This window comes from Microchirus variegatus (assembly GCF_963457635.1).
Source record: "Microchirus variegatus genome assembly, chromosome: 7".
NCBI lineage: Eukaryota > Metazoa > Chordata > Actinopteri > Pleuronectiformes > Soleidae > Microchirus > Microchirus variegatus.
This window is the reverse complement of record NC_139808.1, coordinates 2,021,929-2,043,111: the sequence shown is the minus strand read 5'-3', so window position 1 is coordinate 2,043,111 and position 21,183 is coordinate 2,021,929. Positions and strand designations below refer to the sequence as shown.

The window sequence follows — 21,183 nt, the reverse complement described above, 5'->3', positions numbered from 1 at the left end:
ACTTCTGTCAAAACTCAACATTCCTTGTTGTCCTTCCTTTGCAGTGCGTGGCGTCTCCAGAATGTTCCCTCTGAGCCGAGTGTCTTACAGGTAGCCATCAATCACAGTGGTGCCGTGACGTGGAAATGGTCACTTGGGCTGCTTTGCTGACACTAGCATGCGTATGGATACAGACGCACACCGCCTCGGGACAGCACGCGTGTCCCGCGACGCCTCGCAGGCCGACGGACTTCACCGTGAACTACTCCCTGCCCCACTTCCTGTCGCGCAGACCCATACAGAACATCGCCGTGCACTGGGACGCGGATCGGCCGGACGTCTACGTCGGCTGCCAGAACGTCATCGAGGCGGTGAATTACGCCATGGACGTCGTGTGGGAGGTGAGGACCGGGCCCGTTGGCGGCGCTGAATGTGACACGTGTCGGGTGTGCGGCGTGGACGCAGACCCCGGCGATGCGGCGGACACGGAGAATGAGATCCTGCTCTTGGATCCTTCCGAGTATATCCTGCCCAACTTGTACATCTGCGGCAGCACCAACCGCGGCATCTGCTATTCCGTCGACGTGATGTCCGAGACGCGCGAGCCTCAGTGTTTGTACAAGAGCAGCCACAACTCTGAATCCAGCTGCCCGGATTGCTTGGCGAGCCCGTTCGGCACCAAGGCCACCATCGTGGAGCAGGGAGCCACGTCGCTGTTCTTCGTCGCGGCCTCCGTCGACGACAGAGTGGCCCGCGAGTATCCGCGCAGGTCGATATCGGTGATGAGGCCGCTTTCCACCGAAGATGGCTTTCATGTGGTCACTAATGGCCTCACGGTGCTGCCCGCTCTGCGCGACTCCTACAGGATTAATTACATCTACAGCTTCCACACAGAGGAGTACGTCTACTTTCTGTCCATGCAGAGAGAGAATCCTCTCAAGGGCCGTAACTCGGCCTTTCAGACTCGCCTGGGACGGCTGCCCATATTGATTCCCGAGGTGTGGATGTACAGAGAGGTGGTGTTGGAGTGCAGGTACGAGCCAAAGCGCAGGCGGAGGCGGCGGGAGGGCTTCAGGGACATCGTGTATAACGGGCTTCAGGCCGCGTACTTGGGTCAAGCGGGGAAGGACCTGTCCGACGAGCTCGGGGTGGACGACAAAGAACACATTCTGTACGGTGTGTTTGCAAAAGTGAACGAAAACGGGCAACCTGAGAGAAACTCGGCCCTGTGTGCCTTCCCTCTGAAGAAGATCAACCTCGCCATTGACTTGGGTGTGGAGGCCTGCTGTAAGTCAGGCTCAGAGCAACTGTCCAGAGGGCTGTGCCACTTCCAGCCCTGCGAGAACTGCCCTCATGAGGTGAGAAACTCATGTTCTCTGTGTGTGTGCTGCTGTCTTTCTATGCTTGTGTGGACCATCCCCTGGAAAAACACCTTTTTAGTGGGGACGTGTTCCCTTGTGGGGACATTATGTCCGGTCCCAACAAGGAAATGTGGTAAAGACGTGTGTGTGTGGGGGGGGGGGGGGGGTTGTGTGTGTGTGTGTGTGTGTGTGTGTGTGTGCTCTTGTCTTTCTATGCTTGTGTGGACCATCCCCTGGGAAAACGCCTTTATTGTGGGGACGTTTTTCCCTGTGGGGACATTATGTTCGGTCCCAACAAGGAAATCTGGTAAAGACGTGTGTGTGTGTGCGCTTTTGTCTTTCTATTCTTGTGTGGACCAACTCCTGGAAAAACACCTTTTTATGGGGACATCATGTTCGGTCCCAACAAGGAAATTTGCTAAAAACGTGTGTTTGTGTGTGTATTTGTTCTTGTCTTGCTATGCTTGTGTGGACCTCCCCCTGAAAAAAAAACACCTCTTTTGTGGGGACATTTTTCCTTATGGGGATATTATGCCCAGTCCCAACAAGGAAATGTGGTAGACGTGTGTGTGTGTGTGTGTGTGTGCTCTTGTCTTTCTATGCTTGTGTGGACCACCCCCTAAAAAAACACCTTTTTTGTGGGGACGTTTTTCCTTGTGAGGACATTATGTTCGGTCCCAACAAGGAAATGTGGTAAAGAGGTGTTTGTGTGTGTGCATGTGCGTGTGTGTGTGTGTGTGGTTGCCATCAGCAGAGCAGGAACAGTGCAAAGGTCTGCGCTGCCAAGGCAGGAAGTGACATACGCAGACAAACACTGTGTAATAAAGTCAATGTGGTTTATAATTAAGCTTACAGTTTCACACTGCGTTGGGCAACGAGTGATAGCATATTATATGCGATGAGTGAGTAATGTCAATCGTGACTGAATTACTGTGCGCCTGTTGCAACTCTGATGATGACGGTGTGTGTGTGTGTGTAGCAGGGTTATAATAGTTAATGAAAACTGAGTCTAAAACTGAAACTAGCTGTGAAAAAAATAATTGAGTTAACTGAAATCAAAATAAAAACGACAATTTAAAAAAAAAAAAAACTAAAAAAACTAAACTGAATTGTAGATAAATTGTTTGTTTTTCCACAACTTCATTCTGGAATACGGACCATTTTAAGTTTTACTTTTGATTTACCTGCAGGTGCGAAAGGATAAGAATGAAATGACAGATATTTGATGATCCATATTTTTCCTTTTCAGCATCTACAAGTCAAGGCTTTCTCTTGATAACTAAAACTAAACTGAAATGACTAAATCATTTGTTGAATTAACCAAAACTAACCTGAAATAATTTTTAAAAAGCAAACTGAAAAACTAAATAACAATAAAAAACTAAACATTTCCTAACTATAATAACCTTGGTCTGTAGGAGACTGAGGACATGTTTGCTTTAAGCTTTTTGAATTGTTTTAGGGTAAAGGTTAGAACCTGGATATGGGTGAGGAGGTTAGACTTTGTTTAGAGTGTCCACATTGAATGGATTCCTTATGTTGTGAGGACCTAAATCTGTCACATTATGGGGACAAAAATCAAGTCCAATGACTACATTTTAAGGGTTAAAACTTAGGGTCAGGGTCAAGATCAGGGTTTGGATATAAGGCCAGTTATGGTTAAGGGATAGAGGAAGTCTCCAGGAAATATATGTTCCTGTGGTGAGTCAATGCAATGTCCTCTGAAGTCATGGAAACCAGTGTGTGTGTGTGTGTGTGTGTGTGTGTGTGAGAGGCAGAGAGAGCCAGTGCCGGGTTAGAAATCTGGGAGAGGTGGATGAGTCAGATGTGTGACATGCACGTTTCTCTGCACCGATAAGTCTTTCTCAATGGAACTGTGGAAACTGTTCATTGTAAACTAGCCTAACAACACATTTGAAATTAATTTATCACATATAGTGCACTCGGATACATTCTTCCACTTGTTTTTGGATCAGATCCTTTTCTTTCTTTTTAAAAAAAAATACAATTTGATCCTGATCTGTAGCCTTTAAAAAAAAAAAAAAAAAAAAAGGAGTAAACTCATAAATCCTGATTCCTGCCTCTCTGAGGATTTGGCCGTGTTGCTTGACAAAATAATAAAGGTGTGGTTTTTTCTCCTTTCATGCCGTTCACTTCTGTGTCCTCTTACAGCCGTGTGTGTGTGTGTGTGTGTGTGTGTGTGTGTGTGTGTGTGTGTGTGTGTGTAGGAATGTGTGCCAACGAACACACAAGTTATAAATCCTGCCTGCTGATAAAAAAGAAAAAGGTGGAATTCAAAGGGGAGGGACTGCGTTTGCCAGCTGCACCTGTGGCTATTTACACATTTTATTGTAGGAGGAAATGGGAAAGGATATAAAAAACACACACATACACACACACACATGCACAGAGGAAACAGACGCACACACTTAACACAAGTGTGTACTCCATAAAACAATGCTGGCTGAAAGAGTCATAAAGTGTGCAAATGTGGATTCTTAAGACGCATAAAGAGGATCAAATGATGTGAACGTAACAACAACTTATCTTTATTTAGCCTTTACTATGATGGACTTCATAAAAAGCTGTTGTTTTGTGTATGTGTGTAAGTCCAGTGTCCAGTAGCTGAAACTCTTTCCACGTCAACAGAACGAGAAACTGCTGTTTTATGACCTTGTACCTCTCTCCTTCACAGCCTTGTTATTATGACTGGAGGTGAGACTCTAAGCACTTCCTCTTCCTCTCGCTTCCCTTTTTATACCCTTATTCCAGTCACACTCGCGGGTGTGCGTGTACACACGTTACTCTGATTTGCTCGCAAGTGTGTTTTTGTTGTTATTACAAATGTGCCGGGGCCCAGCGGAAGTACGAGGAGCCGACCGTGTTTTTACTGTTAGGTTATTACGTTTCGCTCATTTTTAAGGGGGTTAACGTGCAGAGATATCTATTAATAGTAAATAATATCTCTAAATATATACATCCGGTAGGCGAAAAAATGCGATAGTGGCTCTATAGCGCCCACAGAAGTCGGGTCCTGGTCGGATCAAAATACGCTTCTTGAGGATTTTTTTGCGAATTTTTGACGTGAGAGAAACTGGACAAAATTGGGTTCAATGCTAAATGTTTTTTGTTTTTTTTTACTGCTGTCAAACGTCAACTGCGTTTAATGGCGTCGCACGTTAACGCACAACGCGTTTCCATGACGACTGACCGGGAAAAGACGCGCGTGACGCCATGTTTACGTGACTCCCGATTGTTAGAATGAGTCTGTAAAGTAACGCTAAACTTTAAAAACAGAGGCACACATACTCCGTTACACAGGTACGCCGGTTATTTGTAGCGCTGCTCTTTTCGTTTAACAAACAGTCCGCTCCAGTTCGACTGTAGGCGCGCTAACGGCGCTAAAAGCAGCTAATGCAGCTAACGGAGCTAACTGGTAAACGGTGCCTGGACTCCGGTTTCGCGGCACGTAAACATGACGTCAGTCGTCATGGAAACGTGTCATGCGCTAACGCGCGTTAACGCGCGTTAACCTTTTGCTCGGCAGAATTTTTTTTTAATCATGTCTAAGTCGTACATAGTTTTCGAATGTACTTCCAATTAGCTCCACCCACCCAGCAGTCGGCCATTTTGGAAAAAACATTTGAACGAACTTGTCCTAGCATGTTTAAGCTAGCCGCGTCAAAAAATCTGTTCATACTGTAGGTTCTAGACGAGTTAATGATAATCAAAGTTATCAAATCATTTTTTCTTCATCAAAAAAGGCGTGGCCTCAGCGCTCCGACAAAGTTGGCGTTAAAATGGCAGGAAAACTACTTTAAGAATTCCCCCTTTTGAAAGGGTTAGCGTAAAACAGAACCACATGGAATGTTCCATTGCTAACAAAGTGCTAAGACGCTGCTTCTGTGTTTTGCCGTCATGCACAGAGCTCTGAGGGAAACGACACATGCGCCAACAAGCCCACTCTGGTGTCGCAGCCCTACTACAGAGTGGATCTGTTCAACAGGCAGATGACGGATGTCCTGTTCACTGCTATCCTGGTCACCATCATTGGGGATCACACGCTGGGACACTTTGGTACCTCGGACGGACGGATCCTGCAGGTAAAGGAATGCCGGGCAATTTAATTAATTTTCCTTGATTTTGTGTGATGTCGCTTATCCAACATTTAGCGAAAAGAAATGTCTAAAATCATTTAATCTGTGTATTAAAGTCTGGTGTATTTAGCGACAGCAATGCTGCAAGTCGGCAACCGCTAGCCCCTGACGCTGTATTTCTGTTCAGTGACTCCCGTCATGGAGGAAGTTCTGAACAAATCCTTTTTGATTAACTGATTCTAATCACTCAGTTACACTGAAAACAACTGCTTTACAAGTCCCGTCACTAGCTTGTGCCATGTATAAAACAAAGTCACGGCACTTTCATGCGGCGGTGCTGTGATGACTCCGCCCACGCTGAGGAGGTACACTCTTAGAAATAAGGGTTCCAAAAGGGTCCTTCTACAAGGGCTGAGGTTCTACCTGGAACCATTTGCTTCTGAAAAACCCTTTCCCGAAGAAAGGGTTTTTCAAGGTTTCTTGGTAACACTAATGGTTCCAGTAAGAACCGTTTTGATCCAGAGAACCCTTTAAAACCCCTTTATTCAATAAAGGGTTTTAAAAGGGTTCTTGGTGGAACCCTCCTAAACGGTTCCAGGTGGAACCTTTATAAAAAGGTTCTTCCTGGAGCCAAAAAGGGTTCTCCTATGAGGACAAGCCGAAGAACCTTATATGGTTCTACTTAGCACTTTTATTTCTAAGAGTGTACTATATTGTAATGTAAAACCAACCAAACCGTGTAGAGTGGAGAAGGGGCGATAATATATAGATATTGACATATATATCTAGACTATATAAAACGTCATTACATGTACTGTAATTCAGGAGAAGGATAGTGAGACTATTTCTCACCATAAATACCAGAGAACCATTAATTACTTTATATAATAACTAGGATTTTGTTGAATCTGTTCTTATATTTTGCATCATGACCTACTTTCACAGTCACAGATTATTGCTACAGGTCGCCCAGGTGCAAGATAATCTGTAACAAGCAAATTATCAGTAAAAGATATTTTTAATCCCCTAGATTAGAACACCAGAGCTTATTTATGCCTGTTAACTTAAGCTTAACTCACTTTCACTAACTTGCTTTCTTTTCTGATGTTTGATTTAACAGTGATTGTCTAATCTGTATACATGTATTTTATATCTACGGTGCTTTTTTTTTTTGAATGCTTCACATCTTTGTTATCTTCTGGTTGGAGTTCCAGTCTTCTTTTTTTTTTAAACAAATACCTCTGTGACGTTACTCCTCTGTCTCACTGATATAGGTGATTCTTGCCACATACAGGCCTTTCGTTTTCGCCAACTATTCCCTGGGAGAGACGGCGGTGTCCAGAACGGCAGCGACGTACTCGCGCGATTCGCTTCTTTTCGTAGTCGGACACAAGGTAAAGTTTGTGTGACGCAGGTAACTGTCTTTGTGTTGTTGTTCTTCTTCTTCTTACCCCTTGGCTTACCCCCCACACATCTTCTTCCTCTCTCCTCTCATCAAGATGTTTAGGGTGCCCTCTGCAGGACCAGGGTGTGCACATTTTATGACATGCTCCGTGTGTTTGACAGCTCCGCTCTTCATGAACTGTGGGTGGTGTTCAGGGAAGTGCTCCAGGCAGCACGAGTGTCCTTCACAGTGGAACAAACACTCGTGTGCACCTATTATTACAGAGGTACAGCGGCTGGTTATCTAACGCGCGCAGCGGCGTCCTTAAACGCAAAATCCTCACATGCTCATTGATCCTCGTTGTCTTCAAGTTTTTCCCTAAAACGGCGCCCGTCGGCGGCGAGACAGAAGTGACCTTGTGCGGCTGGGAGTTCCAGTCGCCTCAGGGGACGGCCATCGTCGACGGCAAAACCCACGTGGTCACGGTGGGCTCTGGGAACGCGTGCGCCGTGCTGCCCGAAAAGAGCAGAAGTGACGCGTGAGTAGCAAGTTTCTGCACGACAACAACAACGACTTCATCTTCTCAGTGACACTGTGTGCGACTGTGTGCTATTTAACACCGGCAACCAAGTGAACAAGGCCCAGATGGCACTGAAATGGAATGAAGTAAATGTTGCTGTCGCTGTATTAGAGGCAGAAAACTGCAACTGGAGGCTTTTTTTTCTTAAATCCTTTCTGTAATATGATCATTTCTGTTCTGAGCCTTGTTTGAATCACTACTATCATTTTTGATGCTGACCTCATTGTATTATCGAAGAAAACTATCTCAACATACTTTGACGGGAATATTTAAACCCTGAACCCTTAGAACACAGAGCTTTTTTTTCTATAACTATTAATAGAAATATACTGTATATACTGTTTAAACGTACAGTATATACAGAGGCTATAAGAATGTGCAATATAGAGTGTCTTATATCCTTTTTTTCAGCACAACCTCGACAATCTGATTAAAAAAATATATAATTTTCCCCAACTATATAAACACACCTGAGCAAAAAGTACGCAATATGTTTCAAATCGGATTGAATTTGTGAAATTTGGAAATAGCTCACTAGTTCACTTGGCTCGTTTTTATGAACAAAAAGAAAAGAAAAACATGTCTTGTTTTGTTACTTCTGTACAATTATTGCTACTTTATATCACTACTAAAAATAAAATGAATCATAACTTTTACTAAACAACACATAAGAAGATGGGAAAAAAAAACAAATTTATCTGAATATGTGACCTATAAACAAACACCCCCAGGATGTCCATATATTATTAGTATTAGTATTATTCCCATGGCAAATGAGAATAAGTGTTAAAAACTGTTAAGGCTTAATGAAAAAGCAAAATAGCCATGCCGTGCTATGCCGAGCTGAGTCGCATCGTGCTAGTGGAAACACGCCACGAGTGTCGCTGTCAAGAAAAATAGCAAATGTTTCAAATGTGGCTTTAAAAGCTAAATCACTCTGGCACTTCTTTATATCATCTCAATATCAGTTATCCTGACATTATTGAAGACATTGTTCATGTTTACTGCTGTTCACGCATCAACTCTTGTGTCCTGAACACAGGTTAGTTTGTAAGATTCAGGAGAAAAGACCAAACCAGAATCTGAACATCACGCTGGAATTGCACGAGGGGAAAGTGGACGGCCGTTACTCCATCGAAGGCACGGCTCAGACTCGTGGCCTCTCCTTTGTGGTGAGAAGAACATCTTTTGTGTATATTTTTTGATATTTGGCATTGATTGTTTGTGGCTAATGCAATGTGGGATCGTATCACTTCCTATAAGGAACCAAGCGTAACAGAAATCAGACCCGACTATGGGCCCATGTTTGGAGGATCGGTGGTGACACTGACTGGCAGGTATCTGAATTCAGGGATGCAGAGAGAGGTCTTCTTTGCCAACAACAAGTGTAACATTCAAAAGTGAGCACACACACACACACACACAGTCATTCACGCTATATCAAATTTAACTTGTATTTGAAGGCTCAGTATTGTACACGCGTTTGTTGTTTTTGCTTGCAGCGTGTCTGAAGGAGGCGGGGCTTTATCTTCAATTGTCTGCCTAACGGCACCCGCGGCAGTTAGAGGGCAGGTAGCTGTGAAAGTCGTCATCGACAGCTTTCATTTGACCACATCCGCGATGTTCACCTACAGGAAAAATCCTGTTATAACCTCTGTGCATCCCAACTGCAGTTTCAGAAGGTTAGGGCCCCCCCGACATCCCGCTTCGAATGATCATAATAATGCAAAAGTGAAAGATGTCCGTGATCTTTATTAACGTGCTCATTTTGTACCGACGCACAGCGGCTCCAAGCTGGTGATACAAGGCGAAAACCTCGACTCTGCCCACAAAATCGTGGTCGAGTACACTCCCAAAAGTCACTTAAATCCCTTCATAAAATCTCGCAAACAAGTAAGTGGAGTCTTTTTTTTTTTTTTGTTGGTCAGACCCTTGTGTAGAACTGTGTAGATGAAGTATTCACAGCAAGATCGGAAAAGTGTTTCCTGTTTGTGCAGAGAGATGAAGTGAAAATAAACGATTCTGAATATTACTTCCCTATAATGACAAATGGTTGACTGTGGTTTGAGGTCTGCAAGAGCACGAGAAATGCCACGCATATGGAGTGCTGGGCCCCCGCCTTTGGAGAGGAAAAATTTGACTGGGGAGAGTTGTCTATTCACATTAATGGAAGGAGCAACCTGTGGAAGGACCGTTTCGACTACTATCCTGATGCCAGTGTCATTCCCTTTGAAAACGACGACAGGAAGCTGCTTCTAAAACCAGGAGAGACCGAGGTTTCGCTGCATGTATGTGAACGCCGCCCGTAAACAACTAAATTGTGGACGTTTTTGTGAAAACTACGTACGTTAATACACGATTGTCTTCTTTTCAGCATAACAAACTAAACGTAGTGAGCACATGCATGAAGATCACCATGACCATAGACGGCGTGTACTGCAACGTTAAGGTTCTGTCAAACGAGCTGACGTGCAGGATTCCCAAAGGACTTGTTATTCCCAGCGAGGGTTCGCCCGTGAAGGTAAGAAAATCTCCTTTTGTCATTAATAAGATTCCCCGATACTGTATTTTTAGCGATCAGTACATGTCCTCTTCCACGACGGTAGGTGCTTGTGAACGGGGAAACGTACGACGTGGGAACCGTTTTATATCACAACAACGACACCGTCATCGCGGGGATCGTGCTGGGCATCATCGCCGCGTTGGTCGTCGGCGCCGGCCTAGCGCTCATCGTGATGATCCACGTAAAGAAGAAGAAACGAGGTGAGAGAAGCGTGTTGAATATGTTGTATGCTAACAATGTGATGGTGCTTATTTCTGTATTAAACGGCAAGTAATAGCTTTTTGATATCATGTTGTAATAATAATAATAATCGTTATTACCACCCTATTAGCATTGTTGTTTCCAAGCTGGAAACAGCATTAAAAATAGTTGGCGTTACCATACTTTTGTGTTGTTACACTATGATGCGAAGTGTTTAAAGCTGCAACGAACAATAACTTTCACAATCGATTAATCGAGTAATCGTTTGGTCCATAAAATGTTGGAAAAACATTGATCAGTGTTTGTCAAACCTGGAAATGATGATGTTCTCCAATGTCTTGTTTTGTCCACAAACCAAAATGATTCACTTTGAATGATTTCTTTGGTTATGTGGAGCAAAGAAAACAGAAAATATTCACATTTAAGAAGCTGAAACAATCAGAAATCTTGTTTTAATCGTGAAAAAAAGCTTCAAACCTATTAATTGAATAGTTAACGATTAATTTAGTAATCGATTATTGCTGCCATGATGGTTAAAAGTAGCTACTCAAGCATACTCAACGCAACTGGCCATAAAATCCTCCTAATATGTCACAGAGACTCAGGAATAATGTTCATATAACAAACTGAACTCACCAACAACAACAGTACAGACAAAATATTTGCATGAAACAAAATATTTTGCAGACTGCAAATCATGTTTATGTTTTGAAATCATGTTTTAACATGTGGCGCCACCTACCGCCGTCTACCAATCATTGCAGTCAGTAGAGTCTCAGCTGCCGAGCAACCGCGGGTTGCCAGTTACGTCAGAAAAACGAAACCTAAAAGACCTCGGTGTTTTGAATTTGAATGTAGTGACCGTTTTTGGCCACATTCTTACATATGGCGCCTTTAACTGTATACTCTGTATCCAAATGTGTACCTTTCAGCCATCATAGAGAGTCGTTTATCGACGCGACTTTCGCGGAGCCGCATGAGCAGCAATATGGATTTTTCCCCAACAGGTGATTACAGACGAGGTAATGACACGGTGACACCTGATATACAAATGATTTTCGTGTTTCTACTGGTTAAGAATGCATCAACTTCCACTTCTACTGTTGTACACCAAAGCAACCAGTGGCCTTTTTACATTTATATTTAATGACTTTTTGTGGGGGGGGGTTTTTGTGCCACAGTAGACTTGTCCCATCAAACATCAGGCTCAGGAGGAATGGCCTTCCATGGTTTGCTTTACGCTGCCAGCTATGATCATCTGTCCGTTCCCTTGGCGCCGCGGGACAACATCTCGATGGTCAGCCTGAATTCTGAGCTCCTGGAGGAGGTTAAAGATGTGCTGATCCCCGCGGACATGCTCAGGATTGAGTATAGCCAGATAATCGGCAAAGGTATTCTTTCTTTCCTTCTTTTTTTTTTTAATCTTTATTTCTTCATTTCTTTTTATCCACATCAACCACTTTCTCTTTGCATGCAGGTCACTTCGGGACAGTTTATCACGGCCACTTGATAGACAGCAAAAAGCAGGAGACCCATTGTGCTGTTAAATCATTAAACAGTACGTGAAAAAAAACCAATTTGACAAAGTAAATCATCGCTACGTGAGCGCGTCGGTTGGTAAACGTGTCTGCATGACGTTGTGCTTTATTTACACAGGGATTACAGATTTGGGGGAGGTGGACCAGTTCCTCAGAGAAGGCATCATCATGAAAGGCTTCCACCACCCCAACATTCTGTCTTTGCTTGGCATAATGCTGCCTAAAGAAGGACTCCCCCTGGTGGTGCTGCCCTACATGAAGCACGGAGACGTGCGGCATTTCATCCGTTCGGAGAAAAGGGTAAATCGCGCGATGAAAAGCTTCCCGGAGACGCGTGGTCGCGGTTGCGAATATTTTTGCTTAAAATGCTTCCTTGTCCTCTTTAGAACCCCACGGTGAAAGACCTGATTGGATTTGGGCTTCAGGTCGCCAAGGGGATGGAGTATTTAGCTCAGAAGAAATTTGTCCACAGGGACCTGGCTGCACGTAACTGCATGTGAGTGTCATTCATACCCTGGATCTTTGAAGCTAATTCAATTAAATCAAATTCAAGTTTTGCCTGTGCCTGTTGTATATGCCTGTTTACAGCTAGCATGGGAGACATAAGCATCCATGAGTTAGCATCCCTTACACCACAAACTCAAGGCCCGGGGGCCCGGATGTGGCCCGCCGCGTCATTTTATGTGGCCTGCGAGTGATTAATTGGTCTTAAAAATCTGTGTTAAAATAGGTCTGTGCTGCTTTAAGGCATGTGCGTTGATCATAAACTACATTTCCCACAATGCACGGCGATCGCGTTACCCGCAAAGTGACGGCACCGCCACTAGATCGCAGTGTGTCGTTGTATATTCATCATGCGACGAGTGAAATTGAATATGTAATAAATACAGAGAGTTATTTCGCAGTTATTTATGTTACAGAGTAGTTACCTTCATTTTACATTATATTTGGTTACATTGAGTTACATTTATTCTGTATGACAGTTACATCTGGCCCTTTGAGGGTAACCATTATGCTGATGTGGCCCTCAGTGAAAATGAGTTTGACACCCCTGCCTTACACCCTTGTTTTAGCCACAACAGAAGCATTGTGAAACTAATAACATGACCTTTTCCTCTTTTATTTGGCGCTATTATCAAATTTTAACTTCTAACACGCTTCCTGCCTGCTTTTTGGCAAAACTCTGACGGGATCATCACACGTTACCAATGTAATTCTATCAAGAGTTGAGGTGGATCTAAGAAAAATCAGGCTGTAGCTAACCCAACAGGCTAGCGCCTAATAGTGCAACACCTTGCTAACGGGGCCTCCCAACCTCCGGATGGTCCAAAACTTGGCGGCTAGCATCAAATCACTGATGCTAGCCTACAAAGTGCTCCATGGGTCTTCTCCCAAATAATAAAAATGCTCTCATAAAGGCTTACGTTACCCCCCGACGACTCCGTTCATCAAAGGATTGTCGTCTGCCGGTGCTAACACCCCACACAAGACAATCAAGACTCTCTTAGTGTGTCGTTCCACGCTGGTGGAATAACCCACGGAGCGCTACACTCTTAAAAATAAGGGTCCTTCTACAAGGGCTGAGGTTCTACTTGGAACCATTTGCTTCTAAAAAAAACCTTTCCCCAAGAAAGGGTTTTTTAAGGTTTTCTTGGTAACACTAATGGTTCCAGTAAGAACCATTTTGATCCAGAGAACCCGTTAAAAGCCCTTTCCTGAATAAAGGGTTTTGAAAAGGGTTCTTGGTGGAAGAACCAAAAAGGCCAAAAAGAGTTCTCCTATGAAGAACCTTACATGGTTCTACTACTTAGCACTTTGATTTCTAAGAGTGTACCAGAACAGGGGCTGTTCCCTATCTATCTTCAAGAAGCTCTTGAAGACCCAGCTCTTCCAAAAGCGTCTTCTGTCCAAGCCCCGTACCTTGTGAGTCACATTGGATAAAAGCTAAATCTAAACATGGATCTTGGAACACAAGATTTTAGAGGGTGCGTTTGAAAGAGAACTGACTTGAGTAGATCATCCTTTCTTAAGCGACCTCCTCTTTCCAGGCTGGACGAAACCTTCACCGTCAAGGTGGCCGATTTCGGCATGGCGAGGGACATCTACGACAAGGAATACTACAGCATTCAGGATCACAAGCGAGTGAAGCTCCCGGTGAAGTGGATGGCCATCGAGAGCCTGCAAACGCAGAAGTTCACGACTAAATCCGACGTAGTGAGTTCACTTTACTGAGATACCACAGATATGTGTTTACATCTGTTGTCTACAGGAAGCCAAACATCTTTCTTTTTGTACCCCCCCCCCCCCGCAGTGGTCGTACGGCATCTTATTGTGGGAGTTACTGACCAGAGGTGCCAGTCCGTATCCGGAGGTGGACCCGTATGACATCACACACTACCTGTTGAAGGGGCGTCGGCTTCCGCAGCCACAGTTTTGCCCCGACGCTCTGTAAGAAGCACCTTATGAATAATGATGCAGTTCAATTTGACCCTGACGTCTGGAGACTTCTTCAGATGTTACGTTTGTTTTATCTTCAGTTGTACGGTTCTTCCACAGGTATTCAATCATGCTGACATGTTGGGACCCAGAGCCCGAGTGCAGACCGAGTTTCCACAGCTTGGTTCCAGACGTACAAGACATCCTGTCCTGTCTGGAAGGAGAGCACTACATTAGCCTGAAGGTAATCTACGTAAACTTAGACCAGTCGAGGCCTTACCCGTCTCTGACCGGATCTGCGGATGAGGCCGAGGCCTCGGACTTGGATGCGGACGCTGCCAGCTGAGAGCTGCTGCTCTGAGACTCTCTCTCTCTTAAAGGAACAGGATCTGGATCAGCTTAACCTGGTCACACCTGGGTGTGAAAGTTCGTGTCCGCAACACTGGAGGTTTGTGGAATATTTGGCTACTGATTTCAGACGCTGTAGGTACAAGAAACTCTTACTGGAGCTGAGACTAAAAAATGTGTCACAAAAGCAAGAGACAATGCGTAGACGGAAAGAAACGTCTAAGAGTGAGACAAAGTGAATGTAATAAGTGCTGTTGTTCTCAGATTTGTTTTGTTTTATATGTCGGCGACTGTTAGGGTCTACCCACCCACGCTGACTTGTGCTCAGGGTTCAACGTTTTTTTCTTGTTATATTGGAGGGATATAAAATATATATATATATATTACAGTATATTCCGTCATATACACTGTGGAGTGTAGACTACGAGGGGCCACGACTACATGCATAATAGCTCCATTGATATTGCGCCTGCTGAATTATATACAGCACACTGAGCTTTGAGCTGCGATACCAACGGTACCTGTCATCGCCACTAGAGGGCAACCAACGCCTCCTTCTGAAACAGGCCGCTGCTGCTGCTGCAGTGACGCTCCGCACTACAGCACAGACGGCTCAACACAAACAATGGAGCCGTTTATCTGTTGAGCAAAATGTGACAAATTCCAGTTCCTCAACAAACAAAACGTTTGACACATTTGGGTCATTTCGTTTATCTTTTTTTTTTTTTTGCATGAAATTAAAATGATCTCCTCGGGAGATTAAAGAGTCCTAAGCATTTTTGAACATATGCACTGATTTTTTTTTTTTTTTAGTTGTTCTTTTAGACAGCGAGAATAATCTTTTAAGCAGGAGCAACGGAAATTGGTTTTGATATCTATTTGTCTTTATGCAATTATTGTCCTTTTTTCACTGTACTCCACTTTCATACAGTAGCACAGTTTAGTTTTTTTTTCCATCAAACGTTAATTTAAACAAACAAAAATTAAAGGAACAAAATCCCACTGCAGAACTATAGGAGACTATAGACTTCGGTGACTAAGTCTTGCACAGCTCTGATTCTGTGGTACCAAACTCATGCTTTCGCCTTATTCTGTGTATCTAGTGTTTTTAAATAGTTCCTATGAATAAATTATAGAATCCCCCCCCCTCCCCCCCACACACACACACACACAAAAAGCCCTAATTTTCTGGTACTGAAAAGGTTCTGGTAATGACGAGTTCTTTAGGACCAGGACTTGAAAAGAAAAGACAGAACAGAGAAAGGATTTGTATTTACAGACGAGTAAAATGGTCAGCTGAAGACGCGGTAACCGCTGATTAAATGCTGAAGAGTATTTATCGACTGCTCATGAAGAAGAAGAAGAGGAGGAGGAGGAGGAGGTGAAGTGAGGAAAATAAGGGGTTAGACGATAAATCACCAGTCTGACGTGCACATGAATTAACTCAACCTGTGTCCTCTCATCACTCCCACCTGCGATGGGATTATTTTGTGTATGTAAACCGAGTCTGTTTCTGTTGCACAGAGAAAATTCATTTACCAGTTTATTTTTTTCATTTTTTGGGGTGCGACTATATGACAGCCGTCGGTATTTAAACTCAAATTTGGTTAAGTTAAAAAAAATAAATAAGTGATTTCTTTTTTCCATTCTGTTTTCACTGTGAATCTTGTTTTCTTAATATCGTTATTGTTATTATTTATTCTAATGCATTAGAGTTTATTTGTCTCTGTGCAGGTTCTGATTTCAAAAGCTACAAAGACAAACGGTAACACAACAAATATTCACCATTAACTCGGTGCTTACTAACAAATAGTCAGTATGGCTAGTATGCTACTTATATTATAAGTATCCTATATTATAAGTAGCATACAAAGGAAAAGTCTTAATTCATGTCATAATAGAGGTGCTTAAAGGTGCATTATGTAATAAATCTAAAGCAACTGGGCATAAAATCCTCCTAATATGTCACAGAGACTCAGGAATAATGTTCATATAACAAACTGAACTCACCAACAACAACAGTACAGACAAAATATTTGGATAAATCAAAAATATTTTGCAGACTGCAAATCGTGTTTATGTTTTGAAATCATGTTTTTAGCATGTGGCGCCACCTACCAGAGTCTCAGCTGCCGAGCAACCACGGGCTGCCAGTAACGTCAGAAAACGAAACCGTTTTTGGCCACATTCTTACATATGGCGCCTTTAATGATTACTAATAAAGGGCTAGTATGCGACTTATATATGTTAGCAAGCACCTAGTTTATGGTGAATGTGTGTTCTCTAATCTCAAGTGTAAGCAGACTAACTATAATACCGAAAATGTTGATTTTGCCAAAGGAGAGGATAAGAATGCTTCGTCAACTTGTGACTTTTGGCTTTGAAAAAACACTTAACAACACATCCTGAAATCATTGGAAGAGTCAAATTAACTGTTAGGAGCTGGAATCATCGGTTACCTGCGGCTTTTCCGTACTTTCTAGAAGTTCGTTTCTATAAGGGGCAAAATGACGAGCCGAGGAAAGACTGAAGCAGCCCGGCAATGGACCGAGGAAATGCCTGGAAGTTCCTGAGCAGAAAGTTTCAGTTGATCTATTTATTCAGAAGCAACACACACACACACACACACAGAAAGAAAGAAAGAGAGAAAGAGAGAGAGACACCCATTCCAACCCAGTAGCGCAGTGAGGGGGAATAGCTGCGCTGAGACTGGACCTCTAAAGTGCCTGGTCTAAAATTCCTTTTGTTGTCTTCAAGTGTATATATTTATAAATATTTTACACGTTTCATTTCACACTGCCCTGTTCTGAAGGCAGGCTTTTGGTTTCGGGAATCTGCGAAACTGCAAATATCATACAGCAGCTGTTGTGCGATCCGTGGCAAACTGGACAAGGGGGAAAAAGCCGGTCTTGGCGAGTTGGTTTTTCTGCTAAGACGCACATATTTGTGCCCCACAGATGGGTGGGGGGGGGGGGGGAAGGAGCATGAGACATGTAGCACTGTCAGAGTCGTTGCCAAGGTTTAAAACTTTAATTACTGCTTGGGAAAGTGGAACCCGGTTTAGAAACCACTTGTGTGTGTGTGTGTGTATATGTGTGTGTGCTTCCAGGCACTTTGGTAAGGACCCACGGCCTTGACGGAGCCAAATGTGATGACGTAACGACACATTATGGTGAGTGGTTTCAGGCTGATAAACAAACGTACCATCTCTAGTTCGACGCCGACCGCTCGCAGTCGCAGCGCGGCCATTTTTTTTTTTGCGTCCAGTCGCCGCGTTCGTGCCCCGTCGTTCGCCGCCGACTCGTCCGAAACGACGCCGCGTTTTTTCCGCGACTCGTAGACCTTTTTTTTTTTTTCGTGCACATGCCAGCAGAGATGCTCTGCAGTGCACCACTTGGTATGAAATGGCCTGAGGAGTTAAAGAAAAGAAGAAGAAGAAGAAAAAAAACACACACACACACACACTCTCGCTTGTTGTCAAACCTTTCCTTGCAGGTGTTTTGAACTGAACTGTGTATGCGGTCTGAAGTTTTTCAGCGTTGCTCAAGGTCTCAGGGTTTTTATTTTTCAAGATATTGGGCGAGAAAGAAAATCTGCAGAGGGAGACGGTGAAAGGAAAACACTGCCTGTGTACTTACGAACGCAGTCTTGTTTTTCTCCCTCATGCACCATTTGTACTAAATTGTGTACGATTTAACTAAAATCTGATGTAAAATCCAGTGTATTTTGCACATTTCTATATAATGCATGAATATCGAAGGGGGAGGGGGGGGGGGAAGTACTCAGAAATATTCATATTCGTATAGAATATCAATCGTCGCCATCGTTTTTCAAACTGCAGTTTTTCTCACGTAACAGGCTGAAAAACCCTCTTGTGCAAAACATCTCCTTTGCAAAGTGAGTTTGTAGCTTTTTTCTTCCACTTTCTGTTCTCTGAACTCAATCCGCCGTCCTTGAGCTTGTGTACATCAGTAAATACCTGAATAGCGAGGCAATCTTCCTCCCCGCTTCCCTCGCTCTTCGCCATTGTTGCGTCGCGCTGAGAGGCGGGCGGAGGTCACAGATGGAGAGAGAGGTGTTGCGTTTGTTCCCATCTCTGCTCTCTCTCTCTCGGAGTGAATGTCTCCGCAGATGGATTATATTGAAAGAGGAGAGAGTGAGAGAGAGAGAGAGAGAGATAGAGAGAAGAGAATAAGAAGAAAAAAAAAATGAAATTTGCCGAGCAATTAAAAGCGTTTAAAGGCACAAGGCCGCCGTGCCCAGGCACACAGCTAACTGTACCTGTATGACAGGATTTTTTACTTCTTTCTCATCATCCATTTTGTTATCAATGTGTCAGAGAGGCTTAGAAAAGCTCTGTTGCTGCAGAGATTTATGCTCTTCGACATAATATAGTGAACATGGCGTACATGCAACTAAAGGGTGGTGTGTGATATTGGCTAAATATCAGTTACTAGTAACTGCCATTCTTAATTTGTAGAGCTTTATAGAGCCATGTGATGCATATACACATATAGACAGTGTTGCATTACCTTTTTGCTGTAACGTGTTAAAGGCGCCATATGTAAGAATGTGGCCAAAAACGGTTACTGCATTCAAAATTTCAAAATACCGAGGTCTTTTAGGATGAATTTTTCTGACGTAACTGGCAACCCGTGGTTGCTCGGCAGCTGAGACTCTACTGACTGCAATGATTGGTAGACGGCGGTAGGTGGCGCCACATGCTAAAAACATGATTTCACAACATAAACATGATTTGCAGTCTGCACAATGTTTTTTTTTTAATGCAAATATTTTGTCTGTACTGTTGTTGTTGGTGAGTTCAGTTTGTTATATGAACATTATTCCTGAGTCTCTGTGACATATTAGGAGGATTTTATGGCCAGTTGCTTTAGATTTATTACATAATGCACCTTTAATGTAAGACATTACTAAAAGTAAATAAAATAATATCTTACTCAAATGTCAGTAAAGTGCATTACAACGCATTTTAAACCTGAAATTGAGCCGTGTGTTGTTTTTGTACACATTTGCCAAGATTGGTGGAGGTTTACTTCCTGTTTACTTCCTGTTAGCGCTACCGAACTATCGATTGAGAACACATACGCTCATTATTTTCAGTTTTTCAGAGACAATAACCCAAAGAACAAAAGATCTGTCTGCCTCGCGAAATAGCACAAGATAGATAGATGCTATACGACATATAATTGATCCCTAAGGGGAAATTCAACGTCTAGTAGCTTGAGATATCATGCACAACGTGCGCTTACGGCAAAAAAAAACAGTGTGATAAAAACAAAAGAAACTCTAAAAAGTAATTTAACGAAACATCTAGCACAGTGCCACGCTATTAAGATAGTCACCAAAAGATCCGTCTACCTCGCAAAATAGCACAAGCAATTTAACAAAACATCTAGCACAGTGCCACGCTAACATTAAGCTAGTAACCAAAAAGAAAGCAAACGGAGGTTGAGAGTGGAGAGAAAAAATCAAAGCAGCAAAAAAAACCTAAAATTCTTCCTTCCTGTGATGCTTGAACCTCAAGAATCAAGCAGAAAGAAAGAAAAATTGTGAGAGGCTAACAATGTTAGCTTACCTTGATAGCCTAGCCTCAACAGGTAAGTGCTACTGGGCTTTTGACTACACTATAAACATCCATAGTTCTAGTTATTTTGGTGAAAGTAATGAAAAAGTATAGTGAAATGCCTCACAATTCAAAGACAGTAATATTATAATGTAACAAATGACTTTGAAAGGACAGTAACCAGTAATAAATAATGCATTACGTTGGCCCAACACTGCATATATAGAGAAGATGCACATATAACAACCGAGACTAATATGCTCCAGTATTTCACACTGACGTCCCCGCATCGCGTTTGTCGTCGTCTAATGTGTTTATTATTCGCCGTTAGTTAAGAGTTATTATGCGTTTACACGCATGTGTGCATAAGTGAGTGCGATGCACTCGAGAAACATTAGGGACGAAAGCCTTCGACGGTTAATGTCTCGCAGCGTTTCCTCCCATGTCTTGTACTTCATTAAGAATGTTTTTTCCAGTAAATAATCATTTGCAGATATGTGTAAATATGATGCTCGGGGGTCGGGGGTCGGGGGGGGGGGGGGGGGGGAATAGTCTACATTAGTGCTGTAATGGACATTTTCAAGCATTTGTAGGACACACAAAATGTGTTCAGGTGAACTCGTGAACCACCAGTGAAGTAGTTAGTAACAATTTTGCTCTTACCATGATTTTGTAAAAATATCACACTTCAGCTTTTTTTTTTTTTTTTTCTTCGTTCTCTTCTCTCTCTCTCTCGTCCTGACACTGAGTCAAGTTTTTAGTTTCACACCAAGCTTTGGAGGCAGCTCACCAGGATGTAATGTGTTTAAGTGTCTGGCGTGTGCTTAAGTGCAGTGACTAAACACTCCAGAGATTACCTCCTGGTGTCGTATCATGTCATCACATCATCATCATCATCATCACACTGTAAATTGTGTGGGATTCTTTATTTCATACCTGTCAGGATGTTGAACTGCTTTGTTTTATTATCGTCGCATGTGAGGACGAGTTTACTAAACAATAGTAGTGTGTGTGTGTGTGTGTGTGTGTGTGTGTGTGTGTGTGTTTTTGTACTTGCAGCATACTGAGGACCAGTGAGGGCATTTTTACGGAGTGAGGACATTTTGGCCGGT

The 21,183-nt window shown here is 43.1% G+C and overlaps 1 protein-coding gene across 1 annotated transcript; it reads left to right on the top strand.

The window, feature by feature from the left end:
• Positions 1-125: 125 nt before the first annotated feature.
• LOC310929888 (macrophage-stimulating protein receptor-like) lies at positions 126-14,485 on the top strand (the record flags this gene model as incomplete). The annotated part of the gene is made up of 20 exons (XM_083892750.1): positions 126-1,337; positions 5,267-5,443; positions 6,712-6,831; positions 6,937-7,107; positions 7,193-7,359; positions 8,444-8,573; positions 8,665-8,801; positions 8,904-9,083; positions 9,186-9,294; positions 9,471-9,689; positions 9,776-9,922; positions 10,008-10,164; positions 11,098-11,187; positions 11,347-11,556; positions 11,643-11,723; positions 11,822-12,003; positions 12,090-12,199; positions 13,752-13,917; positions 14,015-14,151; positions 14,260-14,485. 20 exons carry the CDS (start codon positions 126-128, stop codon positions 14,483-14,485), a joined length of 4,128 nt encoding a protein of 1,375 aa, XP_083748876.1.
• Positions 14,486-21,183: the final 6,698 nt, after the last annotated feature.